The 14,350-nt window shown below is 34.8% G+C and overlaps 1 protein-coding gene across 5 annotated transcripts in view; it reads right to left on the bottom strand.

Annotated features, from left to right (window-relative positions):
* USP25 (ubiquitin specific peptidase 25) overlaps window positions 1-14,350 on the bottom strand; it is a 108,965-nt gene that overhangs the window by 78,861 nt on the left and 15,754 nt on the right. For 3 of the 5 annotated variants that reach the window (XM_037525080.2, XM_037525084.2, XM_037525082.2), the window contains exons 2-3: window positions 10,415-10,492; window positions 5,187-5,331 (exon numbers count right to left, since the gene is read on the bottom strand). In XM_037525080.2, coding sequence (XP_037380977.1) covers window positions 5,187-5,331; window positions 10,415-10,492 — 223 coding nt within the window. Of the gene's footprint in view, window positions 1-421; window positions 506-5,186; window positions 5,332-10,414; window positions 10,493-14,350 lie in introns of all 5 variants that reach the window. The other 2 variants (XM_037525081.2, XM_037525079.2) reach the window with 1 other exon arrangement.

Here is a 14,350-nt window from a genome sequence, read left to right on the forward strand (position 1 = left end):
GTTTTAAACTTAAACTTGATTTTTGAGTAATCATCCAAGTACTTTATGTTTGAGAAATTTCTACCAAAAAAAAAAAATATTTAATCATCACTGTATTAACTTTTTTTTTAATCTGCAGTTACTTGTTTAAAAGTATTGGGAATAGGAAATGATCGGTGTTCAAGTAATAAGGCCCTAAACTGCTTAACATAATGATTTATCCTAAGTAGATGAGAACACTCGACTTGTCTTTATCACTTGTGCTTTAAATCATTTTTATGCAGGCCGAGTAAAATAATCAAGACCAGAGTTCTAACACAGACCTCAACATTTGGGTGTACCACTTAACACTCACTCTAATGTGCTTTACACTCATTCTATATCAATTTCTCTAAAATGTAAGTCAGGATGTGCCATTACTTTCTGGGTTAAATTTACCTACCCAAATCCCTCTTATCTTTTGATCCATACTTTGATTGCTCAATTGTAGCACATCTTGTTCTGGTGGGCATATATTGTTTTTTTCCTGTTTTGAAAAAGTTCAAAAGAATTTAATGATCACAGAAGAAAGAATATTACTATCAATTTCACATTGGGTAAATGCCTTGTATGGTCATGGTTATGTATCAAGGGTTTGCAGAAACTTTACAGAATCTCCCCTCAGATTATAAAGTTTATCTATATTATCTCAGTATCTTGCAATGCTCCCTAGTCCCATATGTATGGGTATTTTTTATTGCAAAACTCCAATATAATTATGTTTTAAATTTAGGCTGCAAGTAGGAAGCATTCATTTGATAATCCCCAATATCCAATTTGAAGAGGAGATTCTAAAAATGAAAAAAAGATGCCTAAAATTTTTGATAATAATACAAGTGACTTGGGCCTCTTCCCAGAATTCAACAGACTATTATAATCAGGATTATTACCGAAGCAAGCAATACATAGACAAAAGTATACATATATATTACTTCCTAATTCCTTAATATTCAGAATTTAAGGTATCTTTGAAATTTTTCCCTTCTCTCTGAAATATGAAAAAACGTACTTAAAAGGCCTAGCATTGTAATACTAATTATTCAAAATATAATTAATTTTTCAATATTAAATGAAGACTGACAAATACAGTCTTCAAATCAAGAGGCATAATAATTTTGTCTTCTTATATACCCAGGTACGCATGAGTGAAAATTTCCTTATAAGTCCCATATATGAATGATGTCTATGGAATATATTTTTTGGAGGGTGTGCTTTAAGGGTTTTGGTTTTTCTTTCTTTTTTTCTTTTTCTCTTTTATTGAGGTAACAATGGTAACAACATTGTATAGCGTACAGGACCACACTCATTTCCAAGGCACTAAACGTCTAACACCATAGAATGAAATTTTCAAACTAATTTTTTCTAGTCAACACTATATATGTATCTTATTTCTTCTGAAAGAGACGCTTCAATAGAAACAGCTATATTTTGGACCTCCCTGGTGGCGCAGTGGTTGAGCACTAGGCTGCGAAGCTGTCTGCAGCCTCTGCAGCACCGGTTCAATCCCCCGCTGCCGGCAAGGGTCCCACATAGCGCTCAGACTTCTCCTGCCGCACCCACTGCTCCCCTCAGCAATGTACTTCGGTCCTTCTGCCTGTTCTGCTCCCCGCTCTGGCTCTGGTGAATTCTCTCATACCCACTGCTTGTATGCATAAATAAATAAATCTTTAATAAAAAACAGAAACAGCTATATTTTGCCTACTATGAATAAAGAAGCCTATGAATTCAACATTAAAAGAGACTCTTATTCCAAGATATAGGTGGATACCTATCCTTAGAAATAGATAATGATACACTTAATATCAGCAAGGTTTTTTAATGCTTTACTCTGGTTGTAACAAACTTTATACTTAATAAAAAAAAAACTAAGAAAAGTTAACTGAAAATAAGTAACCTCTGCCATATTCAAAGAATTAAGTTTAACAATGATCAATTTTCAAATAACAATCTATTTCACATAAAATCGAAAAAATGCACAAAAATGGTTTTATATCTAGAACAATCCTTGGAAGACTTCCTCACAGTTTGAGCACCCCAGTATCTCCCACTCCTTCAAGCACCTGTGCAGTGTTTCTACAAATGACTTGCATTTCAATATTTTTTCATTTGCATTTAATTTCTATCTTTCCTTCCCACAAACTTTTTACCACTCCTTTTACCATATAAGAATTAAAAATACACAAAGGAGTTCCTTTATTTTCAGCAATAACAGCATGGTTAAAGAGAGTATTTCTCTTAATGTCTGCAAAAAGCATGACATCTTACTTTCTCAGTTTTTCACCATGCAATGCTGCTGTGAAACTATTCAATGTAAATGCTGAGTTAAGACTACTTCCTAAAGGCAGCGATACATATTCTTAGAAATTTATAAAATATGTTTTGATTAGAAAAGAATTATTGTTGCCACAGCAACTACTTTTTCCCAGTTTGATATTATTACAACACATTCAGCATATTAAATTACTACAACAGTTTTTCCTCAATAACCTCAAACCAATTCTATCCCAATTTGCATCCTTGTTAGAAGGATAGAACATTTTATATATAAAGATACTATAACGGCAAGTGATTTGTGCAATGACAGACATTCAATTGAGATGAAACCACAAATTCCATTTCTCTACCACTTCTTTCAAGTGGAATATGAAATTACATAGTATTTTTCAAGAACTACACACACCCCATATTTTTTTTTAAATTATGAACAAATGGGACACATCCTCTGAAATCAGCTTGCCTTTTCCTTAAAAACACTTATTCAAGTCTTTTTTGTCCACAGTATTTTCACGATTCCTTGTCTAAAGTTTTGAAAAGATGTTAACATCTGGTTTAAGCATATTTTCCCACAGCTAATAAGGTATCTTCTTCTGTTTATGACAGTCTTACAATTCTAATTCTCCCCTGCATACCTGTATTGCTTGCTCAGACTCTGCCACCTGTATTCAGCTTTCTAAAATCTTTTTATCCTTTTACCGAGAACACTAAAACCATGTTTAGTCAATTTCCAATATCCTTCAATTTAATTAGCTTCTTTCAGTCAAAATCATTTTTTCTTTGTCCACCTAACTATTCTTATTTCCCCATCAAGTCTTAGAACCTTGAAAGACAGGAGGTGATATTTTCACATACCAAGTCTTCCTGTATTTACATTACTTCTCTTTTTCCCACCTTTTTGCAACAAGCTTCTCAAACTTCTTCCCTTTCATTGGTTTTGAAACGAGTTTTTAAGACATATTATCAAACATAATTCAATAAACACTTCCTGAGAAACTATGGCATTCTAGTATGATGGCAGCAATGATCCCTTGCCTTGTTAAGCTTCCAATCTGTTGAGCCAGAAAAGCGAAAGCAACTAAAGTAACAGAATACTCATTAGGACAGTAGTAGGCTCTGAATGCTAGAGAAGCAATTGGCCAAACTGGAGGCCAGGTAAAATATTCTAGAGCAGGGCCTCCCTGGTGGCACAAGGGGTTAAGACGCAACCTATGAAGCAGTCCACAGCCACTGCAGCACGAGTTCGATCCCCTTGCCGGCTAGGGAGCAACCCACATGGCACAGCAGACCTCTCCTGACTCGCCCACTGCTCCCCTCAGCAGTGTACTTCAGTCAATCTGCCTGTTCTGTTCCCCATTCTGTCTCTGGTGAATCCTCTCACCCATGACACCTCTGGTCTGTACACCAGCTCTTGTATGCATAAATAAATCTTTTAAAAAAAAAACAGTGGGCCTCCCCGGGGGTGCAGCGGTTGAGCACTGGGTTGCAAGGCTGCCCTCAGCCTCTGCAGCGCCAGTCTGATCCCCAGCCGCCGGTCCCACATGGCGCGCAGACCTCTCCTGCTGCCCACTTCTCCCCTCAGCAGTGTACTTCATCAGTCTGCCTGCTCTGCTCCCCACTCTGGCTCTGGTGAATTCTCTCACCCTCCCGCACTTCTGACTGTACCCAGTGCTTGTATAAATAAATAAATAAATCTTTAAAACAAAAAACAAAACAAAAACAAAAAAAACCAAACGAACATTCTAGAGCAAGCAGCCGGAGCTAAATATTTCAAAACTAGTAAGGGGGCGAGACAAGAAAAATTTCCAGAGAAAAGGAACAGGAAATGAAAAGCCAGAGAAATAAAAGACCCCTAGGTGGATAAGAACTTGAATACATTCTTTATTTTTATCACAGAAGAAAAAGAGTGATAATAGACAGGGGCCAAGCACTCATGTCTTGAACTAGGACATGAGCAACTGGGTCTGTTTTACATGTATAAAATTTCTCCTATTACCTATTACATATGTGAGATAGGAATATTCCGGCTTTGGCTGACTTAAAATCATTTGCTGGACAAAATATTAAGATTACACTTCAAAATATTTATCAACATGTGTGTTTAGTGCCAATCAATTGCTGTAAAATCTACGTAAATGGGTTATTTCGGTTGCTTCCTAACTTTTAGAAGGTCTTAAATAAAATCAGAAACTCAATTCAAATAGAAATTAGTGACCAAACTTCTCAAAACCATAATGCATGATAAATATCTGAATTGTATATAATAATCATTTAACCATAATGAGACATGGAGGTAACTAAGCATGTTTTGAAAAATTCATACTACATAACAAAAAACATTCTTATCATGAAAAAAAAATTATAGTCCCATGTAAATTTTCCATAGGTATGTACGTGTTTAATACTTGTATCTGTTTCTTTTCTTGGAGGAGAAGGATTTTGTTACATGGTAATAAACCTTCCCAGGAAGAAGGGGACTGAGATGAGGGAAAATTCTGTGAAATGGTAAACCAAAAAGTAATTATCAAAAATAATACTAAGGTTTCTACCAAAACTTAAAATCCATAAAACAACTATATAAAGTTCAAAATACTTTTGTTTCTTTAACAAATGATACCTGTGGCTGTTTCATATTTCAAATCAATTGATTGTATATGGAATGTTCCATGAAAGGATATATGACTTTACTCCTGAACTGGAAAAAATTATATATTATTAATTATATATAAAAATATATAAAAACATATGCTCCTTTCAGCTACACTAAAATGAAATAAGGTTAAAGTAGAGCTTTTTATGTACTTCACCTCTGCTTAAACAAAATCAACATACTTCCGAAAGAAAGTTTTTCATTACATTCTTATTAAAATATTAAGGAAAAGAAGAAAACTTACTTGTATCTGCTTGACTTCCCACACTGATATATCTATCATTGCCAGGAAGTGCTGTCTGGTAGTAAGTTGTCTCCTCCTGCTGAGGTGTCTTGGCATTTTTTGCAGTAAGGAAAGCTACTGCTAATTCCAAATTTCCATTACTATCCTTCAAATAAATCAAGAATGGAAAATCAAATATTTTGGCATGACTTTATACATTCTCACATGACTTAATAATTTTCTCCACAACAACTAATACATGACAACAAAAATCATTTTCAGATTTGGAATTATTCTGTGATTCTAATTTTATAGCATAAATCCACTGTAAACAAAGTATAATATATCCACAGTAATTCCTTTTCCTGCTAGTTAAAACTAATGATGTAAAAATCAACCAAAAATCAGTAGTTAGAACCACTAATATAAAAATCAATCTATAATTTTAATTTCTCAGACTTTCATAACTGGTTAACAAAAATCAACCATGAATTTATACTTATAAAATATTGAGAACTAAAAAACTTTTCGTTGAACCAGCCATATGAAAGAGTGCAAAACGAACACTTGAAACAGTATTCCTGCAAACAATAACTATATGATATTCCCTTAATACGGATTCTGAATATACACCTAGAGGCAAACTTCACAAGTAAATGTCAAAGATTGGTAGGAAGAAATGTTCAGCAAAATGTTCTGAAACTTGAAAACATGGAGAGTCACACACAACTCTCAGACAAAAATACTCAACGCTGTTAAGATGACAATTCTATCCAAATACATAAATTTCATATATTTCTCATCAAGAACAAAATTATTCTAAAGTTAATTTAGAAGAAAGGAGAGGACAGAAAACTAAGAAATTTTAAAACATCAAAATAATGAGAAAAACTTGCCTAGTTACCGCAGTATAAGCTCTGTTCACTTAACAATAAAAATAACACAGGCTCTATACAACAAATTGAAACAATTCAGATAATCCAGATATCTTTACTGATAATGAAGTTATTCAGAACTGACAGTCCAGAAATAAAACCTCACATATATGCACAACTAACTTACAATGAAGGGGTCAAGAGCTTACAATGAAGCAAGGAAAGACTTTAACAAATGGTGCTTGCAAAACTGGGCAGTCACATGTAAAAGAATGAAATTAGACCACTAGCTCACACTAGACATAAAAATTAATTTAAAATGAATTAAAAACTTGATGTTAGTCCTGAAAACATAAATACATAGAAAAAAATATATGGGATATGTTCCTTGACATCAGCCTTAGAGATATGTTTGGGGATTGGACTCTAATTACAATGGAAACAAAAAGCAAAATTAAACAAATGGTACTACATCAAACTATAAGGTTTCCTTGTAGCAAGAGAAACTTGCATCAAAAAAAAAAAAAAAAACAAAAAACTTCCTACTGAATAAGAGAAGAGATCTGCATATCATGTGTCTGAAGAGTTAATATTCAAAATATACATAGAACTCAAAAACTCAACAATAAAAAAAAATTAAAAATGGGCAGAGGATATAAATAAAATACAGTTCTCCAAAGAAGACAGACAGATGGCCAACAGACATAAAAAAATTGTCATTATTATTATTATTTGCATTTTATTATTATTATTATTTGCATTTTTATTTTATTATTATTATTTGCAATTCCATAATAATAAAATAATAATTAAAATAATTCCTTATTATTAAGGAAATGCAAATCAGGTATCAGCTGACATCTGTAGGACTGGCTAGTACCTAAAAGAAAACAAACAAGAGCTAGAGAGGATATGGATAGAAGGGAAGTCTTGTATACCGCAGTGGGGATGTAAATTGGTACAATCATTATAGAGACTGCTTGAAAAATTAAAAATAGAAATTCCATACAAGCCACTATGCATATTTATCCAAAAATAATAAAACATTAATTTGAACAGATATTTGCATCCCCATATTCATTGCAGCATTATTTACAATAGCTAAGAACTAGAAACACCCTAAGTACCCACTGACTGATGAAGACATGGTACATATACACAACGGAACACTACTCACCTATCAGAGAAAAAAGAAAAAAAAAATGACATCTGCCCTTTGCAACAAATTGTATGGACTGACATGGTAATATAGAGAAATAAGCCAGACAGAGGAAGATAAACAGGGTATGATTTCATTTATGTGGTACAGAGAAAATAAATAAAACAGATGTACTAAATAAAACAAAAATAAACTTTCAAACAATAAGAACAATTAGTGCTTTCTAGAAGGGAAGGAGGAAAGGCAATGGGGTAAACGGGTGTACAAAAGGGATAATTATATCATGAAGGATAGGACTGGATTTTTAATGATGACTTTAATGTAGCATATACACATGTTGATTTTCAATGATGCATAATTAAAACTTACATAATATTGAAATGCAACGCTATTTTCCATTAAATAAAAAAAATGATGAAGCTATATTTGTAATTGAAAACCAGAACATATAAAACTTTGGAGTCCCTAAGAATGTTACCATACGCAGAATATATAATAAGAAGCCAATGGAAGGTTTTGGACAGAAATGACATGATTGTAAGTTACATTTGAAAAGGTTCGGTCTGGTTGTATGTTAAGCATAACTACAGGAGAGAAAGGGCAGAAGCAGAGAATTTAACATTATGTGCTATCATATTAAATGTGGGGGCTGACAGGAGGGGGAAGATCAGGATGATTCCAAGATTTGAAGCCTGAGCAACTGGCAGAATGAAGTCCCTACCACACCCTAACTACAATTCTAACAGCCAGTGCGGAGAGAAAAAAGCAAGAGAGCTATTTGTACTGCTTTAAACTTTGCTATCTGTCACTACCAAAATCAGGTTCTTATGATTATCTAAAACATAGATATACAGGGGCCTCCCATGGTGGCACAGACAGTTGAGCGCAGCACTGTGAAGCTGTCAGCAGCCTCTGCAGTGCAGGTTCAATCCCAGCTGGCCGGCAAGAATCCCACATGGCACAGCAGACTTCTGTCTCGCCCCTCACCAGTGTATTTTGTCAGTCTGCCTGTTCTGTTCCCTGCTCTGTCTCTGGTGAATCCTCTCACCCTCCCACGCATCTGGCCTGCCCCCACTTCTCGTATGCATGAATAATCAAAATCTTTAAAAAAATAAAATAAATAAAACATAGAAGATACACATATTCTATTAGATAAGCAAAATAATTTGCAATAATAATGACTAACATTTATGGAGCATTTATTACATGCCCAGAAATATGCTAAGTGCTTTTCATCTACTACTTCATATAACAGTAATAAACTGAATCCAAAAGGGATTTAGATAATTTGAAGGTCACATACTTTGGAAAGCTAAAAATAAATTCTCAAAATAAAATACAAATGCTGAAATTCATCAATGACATTGTGATTCTCAAAAGAAGATTCCTTGTCAGTATACTACTAGGAAAAGCAACTCTGACTGTCTCACAAATTTATACTAAGCAACAGTTAAGGTTTAAGTACACTGTCCCCACTCTCCCCATCCCTCTAGCTGCCAGTAACTGAAAAGAAAGTTAAAGAAAGCTATGGTAGGGCTTCCCCTGGTGGCAGGGCGGTTGAGCGCTGGGTGTCGAACTGCCCGCAGCCTCTGCAAAACGGGTTTGATCCCTGGCCACCAGTGAGGGTCCCACATGGCGCGCAGACCTCTCCTGTCTCACCCGCTGCTCCCCTCAGCAGTGTGTTTCATCAGTCTGCCTGTTCTGTTCCCTGCTCTGGCTCTGGTGAATTCTCTCACCCTCCCGCACTTCTGACTGTACCCAGTGCTTGTATAAATAAATAAATAAATCTTTAAAAAAAAAAAAGAAAGCAAGCTATGGTCACATAACTTACCTCAAAAGAAATGTGGACAAAAATAATTTGATTAATTCTTTATGTTTAGCATTGTATGTTCCCCAAGTTAAAAAAAAGTGAGTTCCCCAAATTTGTTCTGACAAAGTAATGGGTGTAGCCTCACACTCAGTGATAAAGAATGAGAAAGGCACTTTCTGAAAATAGACATGGAATGATTTAGTTATCAAAAGGAATGGCAATCTAAAAAATGTCATACTCAAAAATTAAGGCATTCCACTTTTGCTTCCTCTTCAAATACAATGACTTCGCAAACTGCACTAATGCTCTAAACAGAACTATTTTGCCATTTTCCTAATGAAAAAAAAAGGAGCTGAAAGTTTCTAGTAAAATCAATAATTAAGTGTGGTGCTCCAACTGCTTGGTTTCTACTTCCAGTTACTTCACATAAGAGTAGTATGATGGTGAGCAAGTCACTTTAATTTGTTTCTTGATCTTAAAAAAGGAAATAAAAATTTTACCTACCTCATACACTTTTTATGAGCATAAATTAGTCATATAAAATACTTAAAAAACAGTATCAATAAGTGCTTAATAAGTGTTAGTTATTTATCGCTACCATTATCATAATTATGATTACAATTATCTAAAAGATAAATTATTTCTTGAAACAAATGAACTTCTGGCTCAGATTCAAAAACTACGTCATTTTCTCTCACAGACCAAGTTTCAAAGAACTGAAACTGTGTGTATATGCCTACAGTGATAAAGATGCTGCATTGTTAACTTTTAGTTTAAATGCAGTTCTATTTCTTGAACACCCTTCATTCACTTTATCTTTTTCAATGTCCATTCCACGTGATTTGACATCTGGGTGCCTCTGTCTGTAAATGAGGGTACATTATAAGATGTAAACAAAATGATGTACTTTATATGCTGCACATACTACACACATTGTTGAATGTACTTCAGGTGTAATTACTTGAATATTAGCCAAATTAAATTTTCTACTCGGGGGAAAAAATATGTAAGCTTTTGACCCTCTATTTCTTTTCTACTCTTACCTCTTCTTCCTTTCTCAACCTCACCCCACCCTTCAACCCTTCATTTTATGTAAATTCTAAAATCATGGCTCCAGAATAACACCATCCACTAGCAATCAGAACCGCATCCCTCCACTTTGTATAAAGCGTTTCATAAGAAGAGAGGTTATCTGTCACTTCAAGGTATCCTGGAACTTAAGTTGCCGAATCTAACATGTTAGAAATTGCAGTATGCTAGGTGAGGTGCTACTTTATAGAGGTTCTTTTCGTCTAAGTCTACTACTACCACCACATGGTACAACTGAAAACTAAACTTTCAAATACAGTAGTCAGTAAAAGTGAGGGGGAAAGACAAACTGCATATCATAAAACAGAGGACATACCTTCAAGGCTTGCTGTAGTATTTGAGTGTCATTAATCCCAGTAATTTCTCTTAGTTGATTCAAAAATGTCTGCTGGTGCTAAAAAGGAGAAAAAAAAATCATTACATTCTGAAATCTGAATATATGCAAGGGCAAGAAAATTAATGCCCTTAGGATAAAGAAAAAAAGTAACAGAAAACAGTAAAAGGAAAAAATAGAACTTTAGAGCGACTGAACAAATTTCACTCTTTTAGGAAGAATGAACCATACTTTGGGGAAACCCTTAATGCATTCTCAGGTATCCAAAAAGTCTCACTGAATTAACAATTTCTGGCTCATTCTTCACTCCTTCATTTATTCCTCCCAACAAGAAAAGGAGTGATTTGCAAAGAGCTAACCCCCAAAAACAGGTATACACTGAGCTACTCTAACTAGAGGATGGGACTACCGACTGAGAATATCAGGTAGCTCTGTAATCTCTTCTCGTCCCTAGGATCAGTTAGCATCCAGGAACCTGAGACTTTTAAAAGAAACAAGCTTTTGGCAAGACATGCACTAGGTGGGTATATTATACCATGGGGATCCCAACATCTATTCAAGGAAAAAAGATTATCCTATTCTTCAATCTGTCATAGAGAAATTCTAATAGAACTGCTTATTTCTTGCTCCCTGATTCAGACTAATTTATATCCAATCAGTGTATAGAAGCTATTATAATCTTTTGGGGAGAAAAAGAAGTGGAAAGAGGATTCCACTATAACCCCTTCCCTAAATGTCGTGGTATTATTACAAAAATTAAAAACTAAGCCTCCACTTCTTGCCAAGCAGGCAAGTTTGGGAGACTTGAATGGGAGACTTGAGTGGATGAGACTGCCACGGGAACCAGGCCATTAAGCTGACGCTCTGATCCATTATGCTGCCTCAGGTCATTAGGCAGAACACTTGGAAGACTATTCATCCTAACCAATCCATAATGCCTGGAGCTTAAATAGAGCCTCCCCACCCTCTCTCAAGGCAGACAACCTCTCAAGTCTTGCCTGCTGCTTCTATGAGCAGTATGTTCCAATAAATTGTGCTTTTTCTATTCTCCATTCTGGCTCTGGTGAAGTCTTTCGCCCCTGTGCCTCTGGCCTATACCTTGATTCTTCCCTACTACACTAAACTTCCCTTATTAAGAACCATAGAACAACTTCCCAAAAACTGTAAGACAGAACCATGAAACAGAGTTTGATGATATATTTAAAAAAATAAAACCTTGTCACTAGAAAAAAATAGGGTCCTCTGAAATCTTTTTTGAAAATGTTTGACATTGATGTCAGTAATAATTTAGTCAAGAATCATTAACTTATGGGCCTCCCCTGGTGGCTACGAGGCTGCCTGCAGCCTCAGCAGCGCCGGTTCATTCCCTGGCCATCGGCGAAGGTCCCACCAAAAAAAAAAAAAATCATTAACTTATGTTAAAACTATTGGGTAAAAGTTTGATGAACAAGATAGTTGCTCAGTTCCAAACCCTCTTGCAACAAATTAAAAGGGAAAAGAGCAACTTTATTATATAAAATGAAGAAACCTAACAGACACCACCTGTAAAGAGTGGTGTAAAGTTAGTATTAATGGTATGTATATGTATGTATGCCTTTTGCTATGACACACCAAGAAGATAACATCAGCTGTGCTATTCCTGTGAAAAAATGCAAAACTTGAATCTAATATAAAGGAAACATCAGATAAATCCAAATTGAGGGACAATTTGTAAAATAATAATTATTAATAATTATTATTATTACTTTGTTATCTTCAAATATCTGTATCATTAAAGACAAAGGATGAGTTTTCAGATTAAAGGGGACCGATATGACATGAAAAGCAAATGCCAGATTGAATTTCATACTAAAGATATTATTGGGACAACTGAATAAGTACAAATATGTATTATTGACATTATTATGCTATATTAATTTCCTAAATTTGATAACTGTATGGTAGTTACATGAGAGAATATCTTTTGTCTTAGAAAATACACCATGCATTTAAGAAGTAAAAAAAAAAATTGCACTTTCTCTCAATAACTTGTTATGCAATTTCTTTGTACAGAATCTTGCAACTTTAAATTTGAATGCACTTCAAAAGAAAGTTTTAAGATTCTGCATACAGATTTTATGTCAGAACTGTAATATGTGCATTTCAAAACACGCATGACAACTTAAAGGTGTATATACATCCAGAGGAAAAGGCTCCTAAACAAATTACAAAAGGAAATGAGAAAATCATAAAAACAATTTAAAAGTTAAGTTTGAGACAACCTAATCTAAATACCTTTTACAGAAACTACATGTATAAATTAAAATTTATACTCAGCTCCACATAACAGAATCCCAACTAAATGGTAGCTTTAACATACTGCGGTCTTTTTTTTTAATCTAACATGAGACTAGAGGTGGACAGCCCAGACCTGTATGGACACTCCCGCTCCCCATGCACAACGTGATAACAAGGATTTAAAGTCCTGCTCTCTTTCCATTGAGTATTCTTATGTGTGACATTTATCAAAAGTTTGTCATGCCATGCCTCCTCCAGTATCCTGACCAAGTTCTAGGTGGGCTTAAGAAATGGCAAAGACAAAATATGTCTGCTAAACAATGCTGCTTCTTTAACAAGCTCCATCTAGTCATTTCTCATTGAGCAAAACAAAATCATATGGACACTCATCACTACAAAGGAGATTGGGAAATGTATTTTTCAACAAAAGGCCACTCTGAAGAAATCAGGGTTCTGTTAGTAGAGAAAAGGGAAAGAATGCATACTGAGGGGCACTGGCACTCTCCCAGGCCATCAATGAATTTTCATTTCCATAAAAATCTTATTAAGAAGTTGAGACAACCATGGCTATCTAACAATAAAGCACATAAACAATCATAAACAATGCCAAGAAGATTCAAAATAGTTGAGTAAAAGAATTGAGTTGCCAAACATACAGGGTTAAACAAAACAAGATTCCCTTTAAATCTGTCAACAGGGCCTCCCTGGTGGTGCAAGGGGTTAAGACGCAACCTATGAAGCTTACCACAGCCACTGCAGCACAAGTTTGATCCCGGACCAGGGAGCTACCCACGTGGCACAGCAGACCTCTCCTGACTCACCCACTACTCCTCTTAGCAGTGTATTTCAGTTGATCTGCCTGTTCTGTTCCCCTGTCTCTGGTGAATCCTCTCACCCCTTGCACCTCTGGCCTGTACCCCTCTTCTTGTATGGAAAAATAAATAAATCTTTAAAATTAAAAAAAAAAATCTGTCAACATTTCTACTTTCATTTAGAAAACTATTAATAACTAGCAGTGGAACCATGACTAAGTTATATAATAGCCTACATTACAAACTACAGATACATAAAAAAATTTACAGAAATTCTGCTTATCTAAATGTCAGAACATAAAATACTTAAAAGGTTTTATAAGTCTACTTGTAAATCTCACCACTACCAGCACACCCAACTCAATTCTTTATAGAGACTATTAAATTCCTCAAATTATTCAATCAGGGGTCAGGAAAAGACTGTTGACTGCCCCTAAAGAAATCAGTCACTTTTACAAATGTTGTTGGTTGTTATTTATAATGCTGGGAAAATAGGAACAAATCCAATGTCCCTCCAAAACAGGGATTCTTTTAATGTACCCAAGAATGACCTTATGAGTTTGTTAATAATTTAGGTTAATGCTAAAAGACCTGCAATTTTAATAAATATCTCAAATGACTTTGATACAGATGATCCTAGAAGTACAGTCTGAGCTAAGCAAACAGCTGTTTATTTTTAAATAATGATTATATGACCCATATAGAAGTTATCTTTAAAATATATTAAACTAAAGTGGAAGAATACAAAATAGTATATGAATATTTAATGAGTACAAGGTAAAAATGTAGACAGGGATACAAAACCCAGAAAAGATTACAGAGTAGGTAT

Source organism: Talpa occidentalis, unplaced genomic scaffold (genome assembly GCF_014898055.3).
Source record: "Talpa occidentalis isolate TD23 unplaced genomic scaffold, MPIMG_talOcc4v2.1 talOcc4.4, whole genome shotgun sequence".
Taxonomy (NCBI): Eukaryota; Metazoa; Chordata; class Mammalia; order Eulipotyphla; family Talpidae; genus Talpa; species Talpa occidentalis.